This window comes from Lampetra fluviatilis, chromosome 19 (assembly GCF_964198595.1).
Source record: "Lampetra fluviatilis chromosome 19, kcLamFluv1.1, whole genome shotgun sequence".
Taxonomy (NCBI): Eukaryota; Metazoa; Chordata; class Hyperoartia; order Petromyzontiformes; family Petromyzontidae; genus Lampetra; species Lampetra fluviatilis.
The window spans coordinates 12,662,477-12,684,236 of NC_136293.1; the positions used below are offsets into that span (position 1 = coordinate 12,662,477).

The 21,760-nt window shown below is 50.3% G+C and overlaps 1 protein-coding gene across 1 annotated transcript in view; it reads left to right on the plus strand.

Annotated features, from left to right (window-relative positions):
• LOC144937691 (short transient receptor potential channel 7-like) overlaps positions 1 to 21,760 on the plus strand; it is a 54,094-nt gene that overhangs the window by 2,028 nt on the left and 30,306 nt on the right. Inside the window, exon 2 of the mRNA XM_078865110.1 lies at positions 21,376 to 21,741. Within this exon, the coding sequence (XP_078721236.1) occupies positions 21,376 to 21,741 (366 nt within the window). The remainder of the gene's footprint in view (positions 1 to 21,375; positions 21,742 to 21,760) is intronic.

Below are 21,760 nucleotides of genomic sequence, written 5' to 3' on the forward strand. Positions count from 1 at the left end.
GAGTGCCTATTGTGGTGATGTTTACATATCGCACCAGGTACTCATTTGAGGCTAAGTCGACCTAGGGGAGACCCAGGACCGGTTCAAATAATCGTCACTGTTATGGGCCACGAGCGGGAATCCAACTCGGGTGGCCGCGTCTGCAGCGCACCGCGCTCGCAGTCCCGCGACACAAATGCGCGCACCACGCAGAGCGATGCCTTGAGGGGGAGCTGACAGGCCACGTATCATTTTGCGATGGTCGGCAGCTGATGTATCGTCGTGTTTCATTACCAAATATTCAGGCAGGACCAGTGGCGCAGTAACGACGTTATCAGCTCACGGGGTGCGGCGATCGGTCGGGTGGGGCCCCAATATTTGATTTGGACTCGCGCGGTGGTACCCAGAGGGCTCCTCTTGCCCGAAGCGCATCATCGTTACGCTCGCGGTGTCGAAGTCTACGTGACAACAACATGGAAACGAACATGCGATGCGCAAATGTTGCGGAAGCCAACCGGGACTGCTCTAACTAAATAAAAATAAAAATTGGAAACGTAAATAAAAGCCTTTTCGTGAAAATAACAATTAAAACCGCGTTTTAAATACCTTGTTTGTTCTCTGACACTGTTGTTGAAAATATATCCCATGGTGGTCGTCAAGGGCGCCCCAACCCGTAGCTTTGGCCACCATGCTGCCCGCTACGCTACCAAGCAAGACCTTCGCTTTGGGTCTCCAAGTCAACATCATCGCCATCATGAGCCGTGATCAAACCACCGCTGGATGAACGGCTCCCCAAACTGCCGACACATCTCACGATCTCGTGATGCAACAATCCATCCAGTGCCTCCGCACATGAACTGAGTTCATCGCTCCATCTCCCCGACGAACGGACCCCTCTAATTGTAATTATTTTATTATATAATTTTTCAGTCCATTGGCCCATTGGCTTTCTGTGCCAATGTTATCCGGCAGCATTTTGTTTAAGCGAGCAAACTCTGGGCAGGATTCGGTCTCATCGCCAGTTCAGCTTGTTAAACAAACACCGCTGGGTTGATAGCTTAGAAACTGTTAACATTGTCATAATGATGATTTACCACCGCACAGCTTAGCGAACGTCTCTATCTGTATAGTTTTCAGCGAGATTGATTTACATGTATTTGTTTTTACCAGTAATTAGTTTTTTCAACAAGGTCAGGAAGTGACTGATTAACACCGAAATGCTTTAACAAAGCACTTTTAATATACACTCTGGCAGAAGAATAGAATATACACTCTGATATAATAGAATATATACACTCTGATAGAATAGAATATATACACTCTGACAGAATAGAAGATACACTCTGGCAGAATAGAATATACAATCTGACAGAATAGAATATACACTCTGACAGAATAGAAGATACACTCTTGCAGAATAGAATATACACTCTGACAGAATAGCGTTACCTGTGCGGTTAGTGCACGAGCGTTAGCATAATAAATTGTAGTGCCGTCATCATCATCATCACAAACCTGTCACCCCATACGGTTTACCCCGTGTTCTTGTACAGAGAAATTAAGTTTTCATATCCATACTGCGTACAGCCGTACGGGACTTTGCAGGATGAACTTTGAGATTTTCAAGGGGCACGGGGTGACCAATACGGTCTGAGTTTGTCTGTAACGAGGTAGGGGCACTGATAAGGGGTCGACAGGCATGTCGTCGTCTTCAGCAGCAACAAACATCCACCGATGGATGATGGCCTCCCGAGACCATTGCCAGCTCTCAACAATCCATCGGGCACGCTCACACAAGCCGATGTCAACGCTCCATCTCCGCGGTTGAAGCCCTCCCTTGGCTGCCACCTCTCTTGTTATTGTCTCCCACCATCCGTATTTCCCCTCCGAGCGACCTGTCCTACCTAAAGCTGTTCTTTAAAAAAAGTTCTAAATATGCCTCTAACCTGTGGTATGTTCTCTAATCCATGGATTCCTCTGCCTTTCTCTCATTGTAATCCCAAGTACGCATTTTCTCCACGAGACTTTGTGCATTCATACGTTATTTTAATTTTCTTCATCAATGTCCATGTTTCTGACCATTTTCGTAGCAGGGTAATCGCCAACAAAATGGAGGCTCCCGTAATCGACTGGCGCGACAGCTTGTAACTGAAGGCTCATGGCTGATCGATAGACGTGAGTGTGGGAGCCGCTCTGCACAGTGATTTGTCTCCGCTGTGCGGAGCCACAAAGCACACGGGGACAGGCAGGGCAAGGCAGCCTGAGCAATGACCAGTAAAAGCTGGACTCTGCTGATGATGACACCCAGAAAGTATAAACCAATACAGAGTGTTGTTTTGCTCAAACAAATGCTGATATAAAAGCCGCTCCGCTGATGGGAAATTCTAAACATTAATTTGCGCGACATAAATTAGTTATGCTTATACAACTGTCCACCCATCATGCGATATACAACGACACATAATTAGGCTCAGAATCAGAATCTTTATTATTTTTTTTTCACAGATGCACCAGGTTGTCAACAAACACGCTCACGGTCACTGCCCACGGGCGGGGGTAGCAGAGCTGTTGAGTGTGCGGACAGACGGCGCAACGGGCCAGAGGGGGGCTCAGGTGCTGGGCTTCACAAAGGTGGGAGAGAGGGGGAGATTGGACGGGGGGGGGATTTAATTCCTCGCACAGGGGACTCGTGGCGGCCAGGCTGCGCCATCGCCCGTGGGCAGGGCGCGCTTCGTGCAGATGACGCTCCCAGCGGCAGCCACTGACAATCAACCCGCGAAGGTGAAAAGTGCCGCGGGTGAGATTGTACTCAGATTGTAAATGTTGTGGATTTGCTCTCCAACACACCGATGTGTTGAGCTAGTAACGAATTGGTAAAAACGTCGTACTCAGATTGTGAATGTTGTGGATTTGCTCTCCAACACACCGATGTGCTGGGCTAGTAACGAATTGGTAAAAACGTCGTACTCAGATTGTAAATGTTGTGGATTTGCTCTCCAACACACCGATGTGTTGAGCTAGTAACGAATTGGTAAAAACGTCGTACTCAGATTGTGAATGTTGTGGATTTGCTCTCCAACACACCGATGTGCTGGGCTAGTAACGAATTGGTAAAAACGTACTCAGATTGTAAATGTTGTGGATTTGCTCTCCAACACACCGATGTGCTGTGCTAGTAACGAATTGGCACGTTCTGTTTACGTGACAAACCTTACTAATTGGCTGTGTCGGGTGGTGGCGGGTTTAACGACACATTTATTTTTACACGATCTAATGGGTTGGGTTCGCGTAAGTGGGACAGTTACTCGATGAGCTAGTATCAGTGAGTGGATGGCTGGTTAGTTGGAGTAGTGGTAGGGCTCGTATACAGGTCTGGCTAATTGATTAGATGAGTGGTAGGGCTGGTACCAGGGTCTGGCTGGCTCTTTGGTTAGGGTTCGGATCAGTGGGAGTGCTGAGTTAAACATTCGAAAAATTTATTTTAAATTGCTCAAAAGAGTTTAGTTACTTTGAATAGCAAAGAGCATTCCAGTCAGCTGTCCAAGTTTAGAATGAATCAGATGCATTTTTTCAAATTGTTTGCGCTGCGTTTAATTCAGTCACGCAGAATTTTTGAGTAGAATAGGAAGATGAGGACGAAGACGATGATGAAGAGGGAAGAAGATTTTTTTTAAAGTTTTATGGATTTTAAGAGTTTTCGATCAGAATTCCATTGCAGCGATGCCCTCTCTGGCATTCCTTCGTGAGGCACAACACACGGAGATGCGTGCAAGTGGGAGAACGCGCCGCAATGATTACGGACGCGAAGTGCACTGCCATGCAAATGCCCCTTCCATAGTTGTCCGCTGAAATTCATTTCACTTCTAGCCTGGCTCGATGGACATACATGCGAGTAAATGCACCCAATATTTGGTCGTATGGTCTCTAACCGGCGGTCCCAAGTGGAATCCACGGGCCGCTTGCCACCCGCACGGGTGTCTATTGGAGAGATGGAGCCTCGGCTTAATGCGGAGGTACAGGCCATCCCCATTAGTTGATCGCATCCGACGAACGTGTGCGGGTGGAACACCATCGCGGTGTGACACGCCACGTATTGCGAGCAAATTGCACGCGAGGTCTCTTCGGCAGAGGTGGGGGCGAGGTGGGGACGGGGACTCTATTATCAGCGCTTTGAGATGCACGCACGTACAGTTGTAGCACGTGCGTGCACGTGCGTGTGTGCATGTGCGGAGCGGTGGTGGAGCGGTTAGCGCTCCGCGCTACGAACCTGGCCACCCGAGTCCGATTCCCGCTCACAGGTACCAACACCAGTGACGATTGATCTGAAACGGTCCTGGGCCTCCCCGAGGTCGACTCAGCCTCAAATAAGTACATGGTGCGGTGTGTAGTAAACGTCGTCACTACGGAGACAAAGGCGGCCGGGCGTGGTTCTGGCCATCTACATCATCGCGTGCTCGCTAACAGCATTTACCCCAACAGTCTGTAAAGGCTATACGGGGGATATTTGTCTTTGTTGTGCGCGCATGTGCTGCTATCCACTGCAATGCAACCACATCCATATGAATTGCACATTAGTGAGCATCGGTTTATGAACCTCGCCTTGACCTACCCATAGGCCGACTCGCCCTGAACTAACTGCTGTGTATCGGTGCGATGGTCAGTATGAGAGTGAGCGCTGGCTAGACAACAGGCGGAAATCCTGCACCCTTCGTTGAATGTGCCAGCCAAACTGCCTTTGACCGCACCCAGACGCGCATTGCGTGGCGATTATATCCATTGCTTGTCACGAGCCAGTCGATACAATTCAACATTACTGTGGCAGGGGCTGCAGACTCTCAATGAGACAGCCGTAGTTAACTTCCCATCAAAATATAATGAACATCTGGTGCTCATTTCACCCTGTCCAGTTACATTATGAAGATGATGATGAATTATTGATGGTGATGGTGATGATGAGACTCAAACAAACCTGGCCAGGATTTGAATCCATGTTTCCATGATTGTACGTGTGCTGCCTTACTAATGGAGCTATATCACAACCCATTACACAACCCTGTGGCTATTTGAAGTGAAACCATATCTCTCTTATATATACACCGTGTTTCAGAAATAGGCATATCGATACAGACAGAAGCTTAACCCAAGAGACATGCGCTTTGTGCATTGCTAGAAGGGTGAGCTAACAATTTCACATTCAACAGAGGAGTAGCGCCAAGCTGTAGCGTAGCGTCGGGGGTGAATTAATCGAGTCGGGGTTCTTTTCGACCGGAATACTGAGAGCCGGCTCGTTTTTCTCCATCATTCTAGACGATTATTAAACCTCGAACAATCTGGAGTCTCTTTCACAAACGTAGTCTCTTCCCTCTCGATCACTATTTCATTGGAGACTGGATTACAATGTGATTTTATTTTGCCTACAATTTCACTTTTACTGTTCATGCCTGTAAACCACTATGAATTGCAGAAATAGTTTGATTGATTGATTCATCGCTTTAAAGAAAAACATGCACACACACACATTGATTGCAAATGCGTTTGATAATCGTATTTGTCTCAATGCATTGTGTGTGGAAAAAATGGTTATAAAAACAGATTGTATTGATTTGACTGAAAATCCTTTTCGTTTTAAGCTTTGTAAGGATTCCATTGCCCTGTATCGTCACTTTCTGACGACGGGCACCCTTGGACAAGAAGCTTGCAATAAAGTCGATCGATCAGACAAATAAATATGCAGGAAAGGTGCAAGCAAGCGATGAGTATCTTCCATGAATCATCTGTGCAGATGCATTGATCACTGGACGAGGGTTTAACCGAGCATGCAGAGGGTCATTCTGTCCGTAGCATCGCATGCGCTACTTGAAATGCGCCCTGAAACGCCACATCTCGTTGCGGCAGATGTTGACGTGCTTACTCCCACAAGCATCCACACTCCCACACCTCTGTCTCTCCCTCCGCCTGCCTAAGCACGCCCTCCTCCCCTCTCCAAATCCCATTTTCCCCACTCGCCTGTACGTGTGAATGTGTGTTTGTGTGGGTAGTGCAGCGGCTAGCGCGCTGCGCTACGAACCTAACGGCCCGGATTCCTGTCCCGCTCACGGTCAACACCGGTGACGATTTTCTGAACCGTTCCTGGGCCTCCCCTATGTTGACTCAACCTCAAATGAGTGCCTGGTGCGGTGTGTGTAAGCATTGCCACTGGGGAGACAAAGGCAGCCGGACGTGGTGCAGGCTACCCACCCACCCCATAATTGGCTCGCTAACAGCACTTTCCTCAAAAATCTGTTACAGGCTATATGGGGGATCTTTGTCTTTGCGCACACCCTGCACGTGTCACCAGTTTGACTGACGCGAAAGTCCCGATGAGCACATTTAGCACGTGCAACAAATCTGCAAGCGGACGTGAACTTAAAATTGGCACGTGGAGTTGATGAATTACGGTACAGGAGAGAGGTTGGGTACATGGTTTGTCATCGCAACAGCGGAATTGTAGGAATCGCCTTCATCCATATTCGTGCCTGCTGGAGTCACCCACCGAGATGAAATTGGGATGTCGGGAGTGTAATAATGGTTGCGATATATTTGCATACATTTTCACCAATCGCTTCTAGTTATCTATTGAGGGGTGGGGGGGGGGCAGTGGGTGGCGTGGAACGAGCAGCAGATTGTGCATTGCGCTATCGATTGGGCCACCTGAGTTCGAATGTCCGAACCCATCCTGGTTCCCCGTTCCCTTCACCAACACGCACTGAGCCGCGTGGTGATGTACAGGGGGCGCTTCAAAAACATGTTTTAACACTTGTGGGACTTTCGTTTTTAATGGAAAAAGAAACGGGTAATAATAACACTGTAACATGATAACAAATGTAATCTTCTTGGTTCTTTCGGTAAACTCATCTAGCAGTGGATTGGTTAAGGCTGATTATGATGATTGTGTATGTATATACAAGAATGTAGCCGACCGTGTTAATCGGAGTTGTGGGGGAAGGACAACAAACTAAACGCAACAACAAGCAGCTTGGATGAAACGAGTTGTCAACGTAGACGTACAAGTCGCGCAGCTCCCAGCGCCTTCCTAATATCGGAGAGAAGAGCGTTCCAGACGGCCGCGTACGAAAGCGCGCGATGCGGTGACCACCTTTTCTCGATGCATTGATCGTATCGGCAGCGACATCAATAGCCTCGCCGAGACCCCTCCCACAGTGCCGCTGCTTAGCGGCATCGTACGTGGAGTGGTCTGGCCCCCATCTATCACGACGTTTTGCTGATAGAAGGGGAGCCAAGCACCGCGCACGTCTTATCTCGCAGCCGAAAGAGGGCGAATGCAATTGACTCTGAGTGCGCTTCGCCCCTCCGTGAAGGCACGTGCGCTATTGCGGTCTGCAGCGGCATCAGCAGCGGCATCAGCATCAAGCGAGGGCGGCGACGATTTGCGTTTGTTGATTGCGCTCACCATTCACGCGTGCAATGTCACCCGCCAGAACCGATGGGTTTCGAGCTGCGCACGATGTATGTGAAGCACTGGGGGGGGGGGTGCTCCAGAACTCGTTACAGTTACGTTCAATCTCGAGGAGAAAGTCTCGTAGTTTGTGGAACTGCGCGCTCATTCGAGGTAGTAAATCTCGTCGTGTGCGTGACAGTTACAATCTGGGGTTTGGAAATATAGTTGCGATCTGTGACACGGTCGTTGACTGACTGCCTCTCTTTCTCTCTCGAGAGAGGGAATATTAATGTCCCCACTTGTTCTGTACAGCGGATTGAGATGCAATCACATTTAGGCGCCACACAACTCCAGAATGCATTGCGCACCGCGCAAAGTGTTCGATCGGTGTATCGTCAACGAAAAAAAAGAAGCGTGAGGATTTTTGTTTTACGTGCCAAAGCCTTCTTAAAAAAAAAAACCCCGTGTACAAATATTAGAACGGTTCGATGCAAAGCACACACTCCTCATTAGCTGGAATCCTGGTGACCTGCCGGGGGTGGAACGCCCCAGTTCCACCTTCCGCGGCTCCTCGTGCAATTCAACGCGAAGCGGGCAGGCTGATTGATGATCCCAGCGCCCGCTGCTGATGCCCCCCCCATCACTCCCTCACCGCCGGCTGCGAGATACTACCTCCTTACCGTCTCCTCCTCCTCATCATCACCACTCTTCTATCACTACTGCCATGCTGACTGCTCAAGTGGACTTCGCTCATTCATTCCCCCACCGTGTCAAGGACTCGGGTACCTACCAGATTGACCTCCGCCGCACTTTGTGTTAAAGCGCAGGTCACAGCGCTTCCTCTTTCTGCTTCTTCACGCGCTGTGCCCTCCCCATCGCCTCTTCTGCTCAAGCTCGTGTAACCTCGCTCCATCTCAAACAAACGTGCTACTCGCAGCTGTCACAACCCTGATACAGCTGCGTTGGCGTTGTTGGCGTTGTTGTTGTTGTTGTGTGGTCATTGGAAATGTTGGGCCTGTGAACCCGCGCTCAGCTGTTGCGTTAAACAACAACAAAAACACATAAATGTGACCTGATTCACAATTGATTTTTGGTTTAGGCCGCGTGATGATCAAATATGACCTGTTACTAGACACGGCTGACAAGCACACGGGGGGGGGGGGAACGGCGCCGACCCCACGCCGGCTGGAAATTGCAGCGAGGTAAATAAGAACGCATCGCTCGGGGAACAAATACAAATCAGAGACACGCAGAAGGGGCCCGCGTCTCGGGAAGAGGGTCCGACTGGTGACGAAGTGGCAGCCGACACGAAAACAGAAGGATGGAACTCGCGCCGAGAGGACGACCACCGCGGAGACGGATTGACGAGGATCGGTTCGCGTGCGCGAGAGAGACGGAGTGTGGCATCGTGGGACGTGAAAGGATGGCGGCTGATGTGATGGTGATGATTATGATGCTGACAGCAGAAGCATTACGCTTTTGAATGGTGCTCGTGTCCGTTGACCGCGCGTGGAAGCAGCGAAAATTCCACATTCGAGTAGAAGGAACGAGTTTTTACCACCCCCTACAGCCGCCAGAGGCCGCTACAATCACTTTTTTCTATGTATCCTTCATCCTTGCATCAACTCGTGACCTTATATCATGGTAATTCATTGAATCGTGGTGCTGATGAACCGTTACACGCCACGCGTGTATATGTATTCAGGGTTTCCTACGAACGGGCGCTATGAACTCAGCAACCTGAGTTCGATCCCTGGCCATGACCAACATGAGTGGCGAGCCTTTCGTCAACCAGTCCTGGGCAAAGAGCCCAAAAAAGCGCACGGCATGTATGTCGCGGGCGCGCAACACACACCACATGACGTTTGTGTCGGTGCCAGCGCAAGTCCACGCGAGATGGCGATGGCTCGGAGAACCCGCCGCCCAGCAAGGGAACCGACCGACGACGCCTGTGCCGACGCGACGTGGACCGCCGGCAAACGCGTAAACACCGAACGGCGCGCGGCCGCTCAGCGCAGGGCATTTCTCGCGAGTTTAGCCGACCGTGCATTTGCGCTGCCGGGGGAGGCAGGTCGGGGGTGGAATAAATCACCGTGGCCACGGGAGACATCGCCCCACCACCACCGTCATCGTCGTCATCCGTCCACGTCGCGCGGGGTTCTCGTGAGCAGGTGGCCGGCACGCGACCCCCTCCGGCTCCGTGGCCTCCATGCCCCCCCCCCCGCCCCCCCCGCCCCCCCCCGCCCCCAGCGAGAGACGCATTAGCAGGGTGGGACATTGGCGGAGCACATCGCCTACGTGACCCACATGATTGCCGGTGTCGTGCCGAGGGCGGGGGGCGGCAGGGCCCGGCTCGGCTGGTTGCTTCAAGACAAATAAATATACAAGCAGAGGTCCGTTCGGTGCCTGCACAGATATAAATAAAGCATCGGAATCGGAATGTTTTTATTTTATTGTATACCGCAGCAGGAATCCGATGGGGCTGTGAAGCAATTTTTTCACAGATGTCCAATCGGGGCACGGGGTCAGAACGTTACAACAACAAACAGTACAAACAAAAACACGCTAAGATTACAAACTATAGCAAAGGTGAACAAATAACTTTAACAAATATCCCGATAAAACTAAACATGTGTTTACGTCGCCAGGTAAAGCCCACTGACCCACCAGCTTATTTCGCAGAAGTGACCTGACCATCAATGATAACTGGACAACGCGTGTGCTTCATCGGCCTATTGCCTCTTCAGACCGACGCTATCCGGCAGCATTTGTTTGAGCAAGCAAACCCTGGGACGGGTTCGACCTGCAGGGTCTCGTCAACAGAGCCAGGCTTGTTAAACAAATGCCGCTGGAATAGCGCCCGATGTTGGCAAGAGCCCTCCAGATAAACTATGGAAGGCACAGGTCTACAGACGGAGGAGAAAAAAAACACAAACGCCTAATTATAATCTGCCTACACAAAAAAGCGGTACAGTCATTCACTCGTGCACGTGTACAGCCGCGTTGCCAATTCACTGCCGAGCGAGAGGAATCCCCGTGCATGCCGCGATGGAGATTATCTTGAACATACTTCGCCATGCTGGTCAGTGCGGATTGGTGAAGGCGAGGTAGCTACAGATGTGCAAGTTTAGCTCCCGCAGCGCAACAACAATGACTGTTGCTGTACTGGGCACGACGTGGCCCTGGGGTAGCCAATGGCACCGGTGTCATGCATGGTGGTGACGCGTCCCCGCACGATCCAGACTGAGTGCTGCTGAGTGCATGCAGTCTGGTAATTTTGAAGCTGGGCCATATTTGCTGGCCATTGTGTTGCTACCATCACTGCGTGCGATGGAACAATGTCTGTCATCTAGCTAGATTGGTGTGGGGTTGGTGGTTCATGCCAAATTTTAACCACCGTGCTCAGAGCATCCATCACCTGAGTTGCCTGTCGAAGGCAGTACAGCAAATAGGTGCTGACCCCTCCGTGAAGAGTTACAGTTTTTAATCCCTCCGATGGATGGGTTCTTATTTTTCACCAGACACCCAAGTGTTCTTCTCAGTGTCAAAAATATTGAAAAGTGAATCTGTCAAACGTTTTGAGAATTCGGTGAGGTTTCCCTGGGTGAATGCCCGCATTGAGTTTCTGTCTGGAGATGCCCTTGGGCTCTGTAAAAAATGTTGGAAAATCGTAAGACAGATTATTGCCATGTGACCTGTCTCATTAGACTCGCCTAAATTCCACGTCTTCGCTGCAACTTGCGTGGTGCGTGGACAATTGCAGGTCAGAGAGGGTTTAAAATTGGTAAAATGATGAAATGTGATCATTCCCTCCGCTGTCTAGAGTTAAACATTAACTAATTTGCCGCACCGGCAAGCACGCATACGGGTCATGCACGCCCCTCGGACCCCCCTATAGATTTTGCCCTTCGTCATAAGCTGCAGAGGTTGCCACAATTAGGCTATCGACTTGCTTCACCTTTGGCAATCGTGTGTCTGGCCCACAAATCTCAATTGATAAGGGACCACTTGACCTCAATACGATGTTGGGTGGATTGTGATGAAGGCAGCGAGCTTCAGCTTTTCACACTCTTCACGCTTTCCACTCAGCAAGATCAATCAACCCCGTGTGGCCACGCGCCACGCTACCCGGGTGGACGGCATTGCCACGCAGATGCCACTAGCATTTAGCTGAAACAGTAAAAAAAAAATCCCAGTAAAAACATGGCAGTGATCTTGGATTGTCGATCCACATTCCTATGGCAAGTACCAGTCTATTTCCGGTATGTTGGCGAGCAATGCCCAGCATTTACCTTGCTGATCTCAAGGAGCACAAACAACCACCACGCGCACTCCGGTGGTCATCCTCGCAGCAGCAGCAGCGGCGGCTTTTGGCGCGCCATCGTGCAAAGACGGTGGTCACCGCATCGCGATGCGCTTTCAGATGCGCTTCTTCGGCCGTCTGGAATGCTCTTCCTTCCGATATTAGGAAGCCATTGGAGCTATGCACTTTTAGATCATCTAGATTGACAAACTAATTTCTTGAGAACTGCTTTGTTGTGTTCAGTTTGTTGTCCTTCCCCCGCACCTCCGATTCGCGCGGTTGGCTACGTACAGCGCAAAAGAAGTTCAACGTACAAACATTTTGAATTTGGTACGACGTCATTGTTAAATGTTGCGGATTGCTCCTCTAACACACCGTGTGTGTGCTGAAGCAATATTACATTGCCACGTTTGTTCATCACTAGACAACGTTCATTAATCGACTGTGCCGGGTGAAGGCGGGTGTACAACACACACATTGTTGGCATTTGACTCACGCGGCGATCTGACCCGAAATCAATTATGAGCACAGTGACCGATCGAGTTGACGAGGGGCATGATTTGGACTCATTACTAACTCCTTCTCTACTTATTGGCTCAACAAAGTAACCAACCAACAGGACGCATTTATCTCCAGGGCGAATATTCCCAGTAGACACGTCTTCATTTGTCGTTTGCTTTTGTTCGTGAGTTATTGGAAAACAAAAGATGTGATTCAATAATAGCGCAATTACATTAAATACCACAATATGCAGGCCTGCTGTTTTGCTAATTGTCTGTTGTGTGCTGTTATCTGCTCTCCATGTCAGCAGAAATTGCGTGGCCATTGTTAGACTGGCACGACCTCATGCATATATCCAGTTGAGTGCAGGTTAATAGAATGAATGTGTGTGCTCAGTAGAGATCCATTTTTTTCAAACATTTATTTAACAGAGGCGTTCTTCATTGCAAGGCCTGCGGACCACTGGGACCCCTGGTGGCCTTCAGTGCGGCCCCAGACAATACACAACGAGTGACAACACCACCCCAGCACCATCATCATCGTGCTGCTGTCAAACCCCCCAATGGTTTCAAATGTGTGACGGCCCTCACTCACACTGATGCCTTGTCGGCGAAAGTTGCCCCAGCTTGAAGATTAGCGAAGAACACTGCTCTCAAAGGACGTTGCCAAATATCCCCATGCAAGTCACGCCTGAAAAAGAGTATTGAGACCCAGTGAGGTTCTTTTACTCAACTTCATTATATACTGGACATGTTCAAGTTCAAGCTCATTTTCAAGTTCGTCAACCAATGCTGAATGAAGGCCTCCCCATATACCGTGTTGACATTGCGAGTTGTTTGACCATACTTCACCTGACCGGTCACGCCAGATTTGTGAAAGGGGTTGCCCAGGATTGGGTCGGACATCACCCGCCGCTGACATTAGCCATGGGCTGAAATCGAATCGAGGTCACCGAGCTGAGAGCGCAGTGCGCCAACTACTACGCCACCGCTCCACCCCGTTGATGCATTCACTTGAGCGATCCCGCAGCAGTGTCCCTCCGGTCACAGGAATGTGGAATTTACTTTGCAAAGCCCCGGACAATGATGAAACACGAGCGCCCATCCAACACCTGTTTGACAGTGAACGGCGTCCATCATAGGTCCGCCTCGTTCGATAAATTCACAACTTTCACATTTGACAAGTTCACCGATTGTGGGCCAGTCACCAAAATTGATCCGTGGTCAATGCGGGGTGGTGAACTGCGGGCAACATTAACGAGAAACTTTTTTTTACCAGGTAAGGCCCACTGAGCTCCGTAGCTCTTCTACAGAAGCGACCTGGCCACAAATGATAGCTCAACGAAGTGGCTTATCACGTGGGAATTAAAACAGCCAAATACGCAACCTATAACACCTGTTATGCACGGTGATCACTCATAAAGCACTCTGTTTGATGTGGTCCTAGCTCCATGTAATGTGCACAGGGCACGTAACAACAACAACAATAATAAATTCACACTTTCTAGATGTGAAGCTTTCGTGACTGCAAGGATTCATACTCTTAGGTTTTTTCGGTAAAGTCACGTAGGTAAAAAAAAAAGTTAATAAAGTAATAATGCAAATAAAATAATAAATCATAAATTGATTTGATGTGATTTATTATTTTATTTTATTTCCATTATTACTTTTATTAACATTTTATTTTATTTTACCTACGTGACTTTACCGAAAAAACCTAAGAGTAGAAATTCACACTTCCCTACTCGCTCGTACGCCTTCAAACAGCACGTAATTCACAAAGAGGCATTTCCCGATGAACTCCAGTGTAGCGCACGGAGCCCTCTGGAAATCGATGTCCGTGGCAGGCTGTACATTATGCCGGGGTTTAATTCACGCCCAGAATTTCAGAAACCGATGGCTGTCGGTGTTTATTTGTGAGAAGGGGGAAAAAACGAAACAGGGTGGTGTGCCTGCTTTCTCGTTACGTCTGTGAGTGAGAATGGACTTAATTTCAGCCAACGCTGTCTGGGTGCTGAGCTCCAGAAAATGTTTTCCTGCTTTTGGTGGTGGGTGGTGGGGGGGGCGGTGAGTGAGTGTGTGGGTGGGTTCCAAGGGGGTTTAGGTTTATGGAAAATATTCCATGAAAAATGAAGCTCTCGGCATGACATCGATATGACATCCTGCGTCATGCCCATCGTGCAAGGGATACACAGTGCAAAGCGCACAATTGTCACATTCTGCCGTTGTTGATTCTGCCGTCGTAAGCTGATGGGGCTTTGTTGGCTTGGGGATGAAAGCATTTCCATGAAAACCAGGTAGAAGATTGTATTATTCAGCGGGTAATCGAGCACACGGAGTCGTTGGGGCTCGCGAAAATCACGCGGCATTCAGAGTGTTCACTGTGACGACGCCTGCCTCGCACCTCCTCACATCCATCTCCAGCTTCGGGTGTTTCCAGGATCATAAATAATCACTCCTCCTTGCTCCCCCCATTGCAGTACGCCTGCTGCGGACCGCAGTGCCACGCCAGCGCACGTTTCACGTGTAACGACTCGCGTCTCTTCTCGTTCAGCGTGGAGTCTCTGAGCTGTTACGTTTTGCAATCCTCTCGCTGATCTCCAATGCCGTGACCGGTTTCCGATTGATCCCTCAAGAGTTGCCACTCCGTTTAGTTTGAGGTATTCCACTTTGACTCACGTTTCATCTCCCCGTGCTTTTAATGCAATTCCTTTAGAAGATTTCAGAACAATGAACGTTTTGTGCATTATCTATAATTGTGATTAATTATTTTACAGTGTGCATTCATTATGATTGTTCTCATGGAGAGTGACTGGGTGGGTGACCGCTCTGCTTAGTTTCGCTTTATTGTACATTACCAAGCGAGAACCCAAGAGGCTGATAAGACGTCAGCAGTGTGAGGGCCGCCACACATCTCAACCCGTCGCTGGGTTTGGCATCAGCACGATGATGCTGATGCTGCTGTTGGGCGTTGTCACTCGCTGTGTACTCTCGGAGGACCACGTGTCAGGGCCCACACTGAAGGCCACCAGGGGCCGCCAGTGGCCCGCGGGCCTTGCAATGGAGAACGCTGGGTTACATTATAACAATGGCAATGGAGAACACTGAGTTACATTATAACAATGGCAATGGAGAACACTGGGTTACATTATAACAATGCCAATGGAGAACGCTGAGTTACATTATAACAATGGCAATGGAGTACACTGGGTTACATTATAACAATGCCAATGGAGAACACTGGGTTACATTATAACAATGGCAATGGAGAACACTGAGTTACATTATAACAATGGCCAATGGAGAACACTGAGTTACATTATAACAATGGCAATGGAGAACACTGAGTTACATTATAACAATGGCAATGGAGAACACTGGGTTACATTATAACAATGGCAATGGAGAACACTGGGTTACATTATAACAATGGCAATGGAGAACACTGGGTTACATTATAACAATGGCAATGGAGAACACTGGGTTACATTATAACAATGGCAATGGAGAACACTGGGTTACATTATAACAATGGCAATGGAGTACACTGGGTTACATTATAACAATGGCCAATGGAGAACGCTGGGTTACATTATGACAATGACCAATTGAGAACGCTGTTTTAAATTATTACAATGACCATTTTATAACAATGACCATTGGAGAACACTGGTTTAACGTATAACAATGACCATTTCGCAAGAGTTACTACTGTACGTAAAACCCGTGCTGTAGGCTGCTTCAGGCTGCTTCAGGGCTACATTGTCAGCAGGTGGCAGTGACGCAAATCCGCTGTTGTGCTGCAACTACGCTCCATTCTCTGTTCTCCTAACCAATCCGCACTGGGCAGCTACCCTCACGGCGTGGAAGAGAGCTTCATCCAGCAGTGGAGTGACAGGAGGGTTTCACCACGCACGTGCCCGTTCATGATTTTAATAGTTCGCATCAATACGTGGCTACGGACATTCTCGTTTTCTCTCTAAAAAAAGAGATGGCGCCTAGCGCCTTACCATGAAATGCCACGATCGATTAATTGATCGATACAAATGAAGGCATCGACGGAGGAGCCACGCGGTTTATTAATGAGAACAAGTGACAAGCGAGAGCTCCCGTCACGTCGCTTTGAGCGAGAATAGACGGCGGCCTGTGAACCATTCAGGTCTGCGCCTGGCCACAGCTGGGTTTGGTTGCACTCGGCATACGATTACGACGGGAGGTAAAGGGGCAGCCCTGCAATTGCTCGCTCACGCCCCTGCGGGCGTACGGTGCCTCCACGAGAGGGAGCGCTACAGATCGCCTGCATTCTCTCTCTCGGGCCTCTCTCTGTGTGCTGTCAGGAAGGGCCATCACCTGAAACGTCGGCCGTTATAAACTGTTGTTTTTTTCCTACGAACGCCAAAGCGTTACGGACGAATATTTTGCGGGGTTTTTTGTGAATGTTCTGTGCTTGTGCACCACTGCCAATGAAGGAGCATCGCCAAATAATTAACTCGACTCTGTAGAATGGAGTGGTTTGGGCCTCCTTTTCCGTGCGGGCCAAATGTCTCGGAAGAGATGGGGGTACCCACAATGCACCCCACCACGCGCGAAGTGCCGCTCAGCTGTGAAGTAGCCCATCCAAACCGTTGGGTGGACAGAGGCGTGGGGGAATTTAAAGAAACTTGCACCGATGTTGCCACCGACATGCCAGGAGACCGAGCTGATGACCTCCAAACCGCGAAGCCGGTGTGCTCACCATCACGCCGCAGCAGCAGCAGCGTACCGTGATAGTGATAATAATAAACATCGGCAGGCTTTTCTCAATCCATTGCTGGCTGAAGTTCTTCCTTCCCCCGACATGTCGCTCATGGGGCACGACTGACCATATGTCACCGCGGTGATCAGTGCGGGTTGCTTAATGTCGAGAGGACCCAGGGACCGGTTCAGCTGCCGCTCTCCGCTCTCAAGTTAACCATGGCAGGTGCGGCGGTGCAGGCGGATGATTCAGCACAGCGCAGTTGGTGCATCGCTTTGAGGTCATGGTGCATGGGAGGCACCGACCCACAAGGTTTGCAGAGGTCAGAGTGCAGTGCGCTAACCACTGTGCCACCACTCCGCCCACACAGTGCGGCATATCGCTGTTTAGAAACACACGGGCGTGAGCAGCCCACAACCTCCGCACCCAGAAGCAATACGTCTTCCCTCGGCTCCCAATCATCAGATCCATTTAACGTGCAGTGCATCATTTATACGTGCTCTCGGTGTGCCAACTGCAATAAATGATTCAGCACTGGTTCTTGTGATTTGAATGGGTGCTCAGTTTCACCTCTACGGTGATAGTTGCCATGATGGAATATAGAATGTTTGTGTGTGAGTGTGTAAAGCGGTAGTGTAGCTGTTAGTGCACTGCACTACGAACCTGGTGACCCGAGTTCGATTCCCGCTCACGGCCAACACCCAGTGACGATTATCTAAACCAGCCCTGGGCCTCCCCTAGATCGAATCAGCCTCAAATGAGTACCTGGTGCAGTGTGTAAACATCGCCACTGGGGAGACAAAGGCGGCCGGGCATAGTGTTGGCCACCCACCCCCTCGTGTGCCGTGCCGGCTTTCATAGGTGCTCGCTAACAACACTTGCCCCAACAGTCTGTTAAGGCTATACAGGGGATCTTTGTTTTAGTATATATAATGTGGGGAGCGGTAGCGCAGTGGTTAACGCGCTGCGCTACGAACCAGGTGACCCGAGTTTCCTGCTCACAGCCACCACCAAAACCAATGACGATTATCTGAACAGGTTCTGGGCCTCCCCTAGGTCGACTCAGCCTCAAATGAGTACCTGGTGCGGTGTGTAGTAAACATCGCCACTGGGGAGGCAAAGGCGGCCGGGCGTGGTGCTGGCGACCCACCCCTTCGTGCACCGTGGCGGCCTTCATAGTTGCTCCTCGCTAACAGCACTTGCCCCTACAGCCTGTTGTAGCTATACGAGGGGGGGGGGGGTGACATCTAATGCCATGGAAATGTTACGCTGCAGTTACAAGTTGTACTCCTACAGCGCAGCAGTCATCTCAATTGAAAACTGCACACACATTACCTATTACCCGCCCATAAAACATTTTTCCCAAAGTAATGGAACGGGTCCAATTCCCCTTTCTGTATAGAGCAGCATGCTGGGTAATCACAGCTTCTTAAGGGGCTCGTTAATACCTGTCGGGCTATTGCTAAACAAGAAAACACTCACGGAATGTATACATCGCTGTGTACACACACGCGCATTAGGGTTGTTAAAACAAGTGCATTACAATCACAAGAAATAAAAGGGCCGAAACGCATTTACCGGTTAGCCGTACGTCTAAAAATGTCTCGAGCAATAAACGAAACATCGCTGCCCTTTTGTTTAGCTGGGAGACAAAATAAGCTGCCCTGGCGTAATAGCTTGCAGCACACCGGACTTTCAATCCAGAGGTCGCCGGTTCCGATCTTATCGTTCGATCTCCGGGCGCGGCAGTTGAAATAAAGGCAGCAAGTTCGTTCAATCTGCCCACCTCTGTCCACCCACCACGGGAACAAATGGGTGCACGAGTTGAGCCGCTCGGTAGGTCACGTGTGCTGGGGTAGAGCGTGGCGCGACCCAGAGACCCATCCTGGTTGTTGAGGCCCGTCCACAGCGAAGTGTGCTGCCTGCCGCACGGTGGTGCTTCAGGCCTCCCACTGGCGCCCCAAGATGACGGCCGCTGGCAGACAAAGTCGCTAGCGCCGCGCGGTGTGTACGACGACGGCGGCGTGTATGATCACGCGTGTCAACAAAACAGCTCATTCGTTGACGAAATACCACTGGGAGAAATTTACGGATTCTTGAGTTTCTAATCGATCATCGATTCGGAAAATGACTTGGTTTACGGATCATCGTTTAACAACCCTGACATGTTTCTACATGTAAGCAACCCGGGGGACTTGAGTTTGCTCCTGGCCACAGCTAACATGAGTAGCGAGCGATATCTGAACTGGTCCTGGGGCACTCCCCTTCGCCACCTGCACTGACCAGCGTGGTGAAGTATGGTGGGGAAAAAAGACACACACCCATGACTGACACGGGTGTGGCGAGGCATTCATCACGGCAGTGGATTGACACAGGGCTACGAGTTAATTGGAAATGTGTTAATGCAAGGAGTACGTTGACAATATTTCGACCGTTAAGTTCAAGGTGCCGTCACATGATACATCTTCAACCAATGATGATACCTTCATGGGCGACGTGCAGAACAAGACACGGTCGCTTTATATCGCTCAGACCGCCTGCTCGAACACTCCCCTATCTCCGGTATTAATTAGATATTCATTCAGGGTGCCGAATTTTAAGCCTCACGCAGTGATTCTCAAATAATTTAGGCCGTTACGCCTCCCCAGAGCCCATCTTCCCATTCCGTTATTCCCCATTCATGTGTAAATCGGACACAGCCGTCGTACACTACCTACATCTGGTGATTGCTAAGCGTGGGAGAAACGACCCTGGGGAGGCACAGTGAGCGGAGTTAAATGACTCCTCTTTTGCCATCCATGTGAGTACCGTGGATGTATTCTCATTTCTATGTTTTGGCAAGAGAGCTTCTTGGTGGGTAGCTCAATGGGTACAACAGCAGCGCTTGCCATCGAGATCGTCACCGCAATTCAATGGGATCGCGGTGGCGTGGTGTCATCTTCCTCGCCCGGTGTGCAAGGAGGGCGTGGGTCCGACCCTGACCCCGACGCCCGCTGTTTGGAGCGAGCGTGTACTCCACGTGGTCGCATGGATGTTTTTTTTCTCCGGGGGATATACATTTCCACACGACGATAAGGCACTTTGTTGAGCTACCATTTGTGGGTAGGTAGCTTTTGAAAAAGAGCTGTGTAGCTCAGTGGGCTTTACCTGGTAAAATAAAACATAGTTTAGTTTTAGTATATGTATGTACTTTTAGTGATTTGCTTACATTCCCTAAACTTTACACTCCTGTCGTTTTTTCGTTTTAATAACTTTCTAACCCCCCCCCCCCTTCTAGACATCTGTGAAAAAAGCTTCATAGCTTATCGGATTTCTCCAGGAGGATAAATACATCTTGTTATCGACGATAAGACTCATACAGAGAATTCTAACTGCATACACCCTGTACAAGAAACTGGAGTCTCAATAGTTTCCCACCTGCTTAAATACACTGAGTGAAGAACTTGACAACGTTGAAAGCACAAACATCGTCTTGTTTGTGAGTAGGATGCGTGCTCTGGTACATATCGTTACATTTTACTTTTTAACCCCTTCTCTCAATTATCCAAAAAACCTCATTTTAAATAAACGGCGCTCATTAAAAGCACACACACACACCCATGTACAACTGAAGACGCATTGAGTGTTCACAACGGGAGACATTCCCCGACCTGCCGTTACGTACCCCCTCTCCCGCACGCCGCACGGAGCCCACCGCGCTCATCGGAGGTCGCCGGGGGAAGGACGACGTTGAGCACGAGGTCCGACCAGAGAGCCGCACCACGCCGGCCAAACAATCCCCACGCAGTCGTCAACAAAAACAAAAACCTTCGCGAACACAAACACACATTGTTGGCCCACATCGCACGGCGCAATTCCCGTGCGCCGTCATTCGTCCGTCCCTCCTCGTTCAACGCGCGTGGGGTCACGCGCGGATTCTAGGACCAGGGACAGATTTCCTTTAGGGGGTGAAGCTTATAGGGCCGCGCAGCTTGACAATTTGCATATCCCCATTTATAAGGGAAAACAACTGCAACTGCAATAACCAAGCAGAATGAGAGTGTACCGTTTGGCATCAGGCATGAGTCGCGGTAGCGGTGGTGGTAGTGAAACAGTAAGGGGGAGGAATTGGATGGACAAAGAGGGGGCCTCCAAAAATCTACCACAGCCCCAGGCTCCCATCGAACTTAATCCAGCGCTGGGTGGCGGAGGAGTGAGCGAGGTGCTCCGAGAAAGCGAGATTTGGTGAACGGGTGACGGGGCGAATGGAAGCGTGGTGGAGGGGTGTGAGTGCAGAACAACGAGCGAACGAACGGGTGAGAAATTGAGCGATTTCGTTGAGAATGACGACGAGGACGACATGAGCAGCTGAGCAAGCCGCTCTCTCGCACCCTCGCCTCCTCACCACAACCCCCACCCCGCACCCTTCCCCACCCCGCAGACGCGCGCCCCCGCTGCGCGCTCAGCCCTCGTGCATGCTGCGTCGGCCCACGGGGCCGCGTGACAAGGCCGGCCGCCGGCAGGCGGGCCGCAGCCCCGCGTACATGTTCGGGGCTCGCGCCGCCAGCCTCACGGCCGACGAGGAGCGCTTCCTGGACGCGGCCGAGTACGGCAACATCCCCGTGGTGCGGCGCATGCTGGAGGGGCTCGGCGAGCGGCCCATCAACGTGAACTGCGTCGACTACATGGGCCAGAACGCGCTGCAGCTCGCCGTTGGCAACGAGCACCTGGAGGTGACCGAGCTGCTGCTCAAGCAGGAGGGGCTGGCGCGCGTCGGCGACGCGCTGCTGCTCGCCATCAGCAAGGGGTGAGTGCGGGAGAGGAGT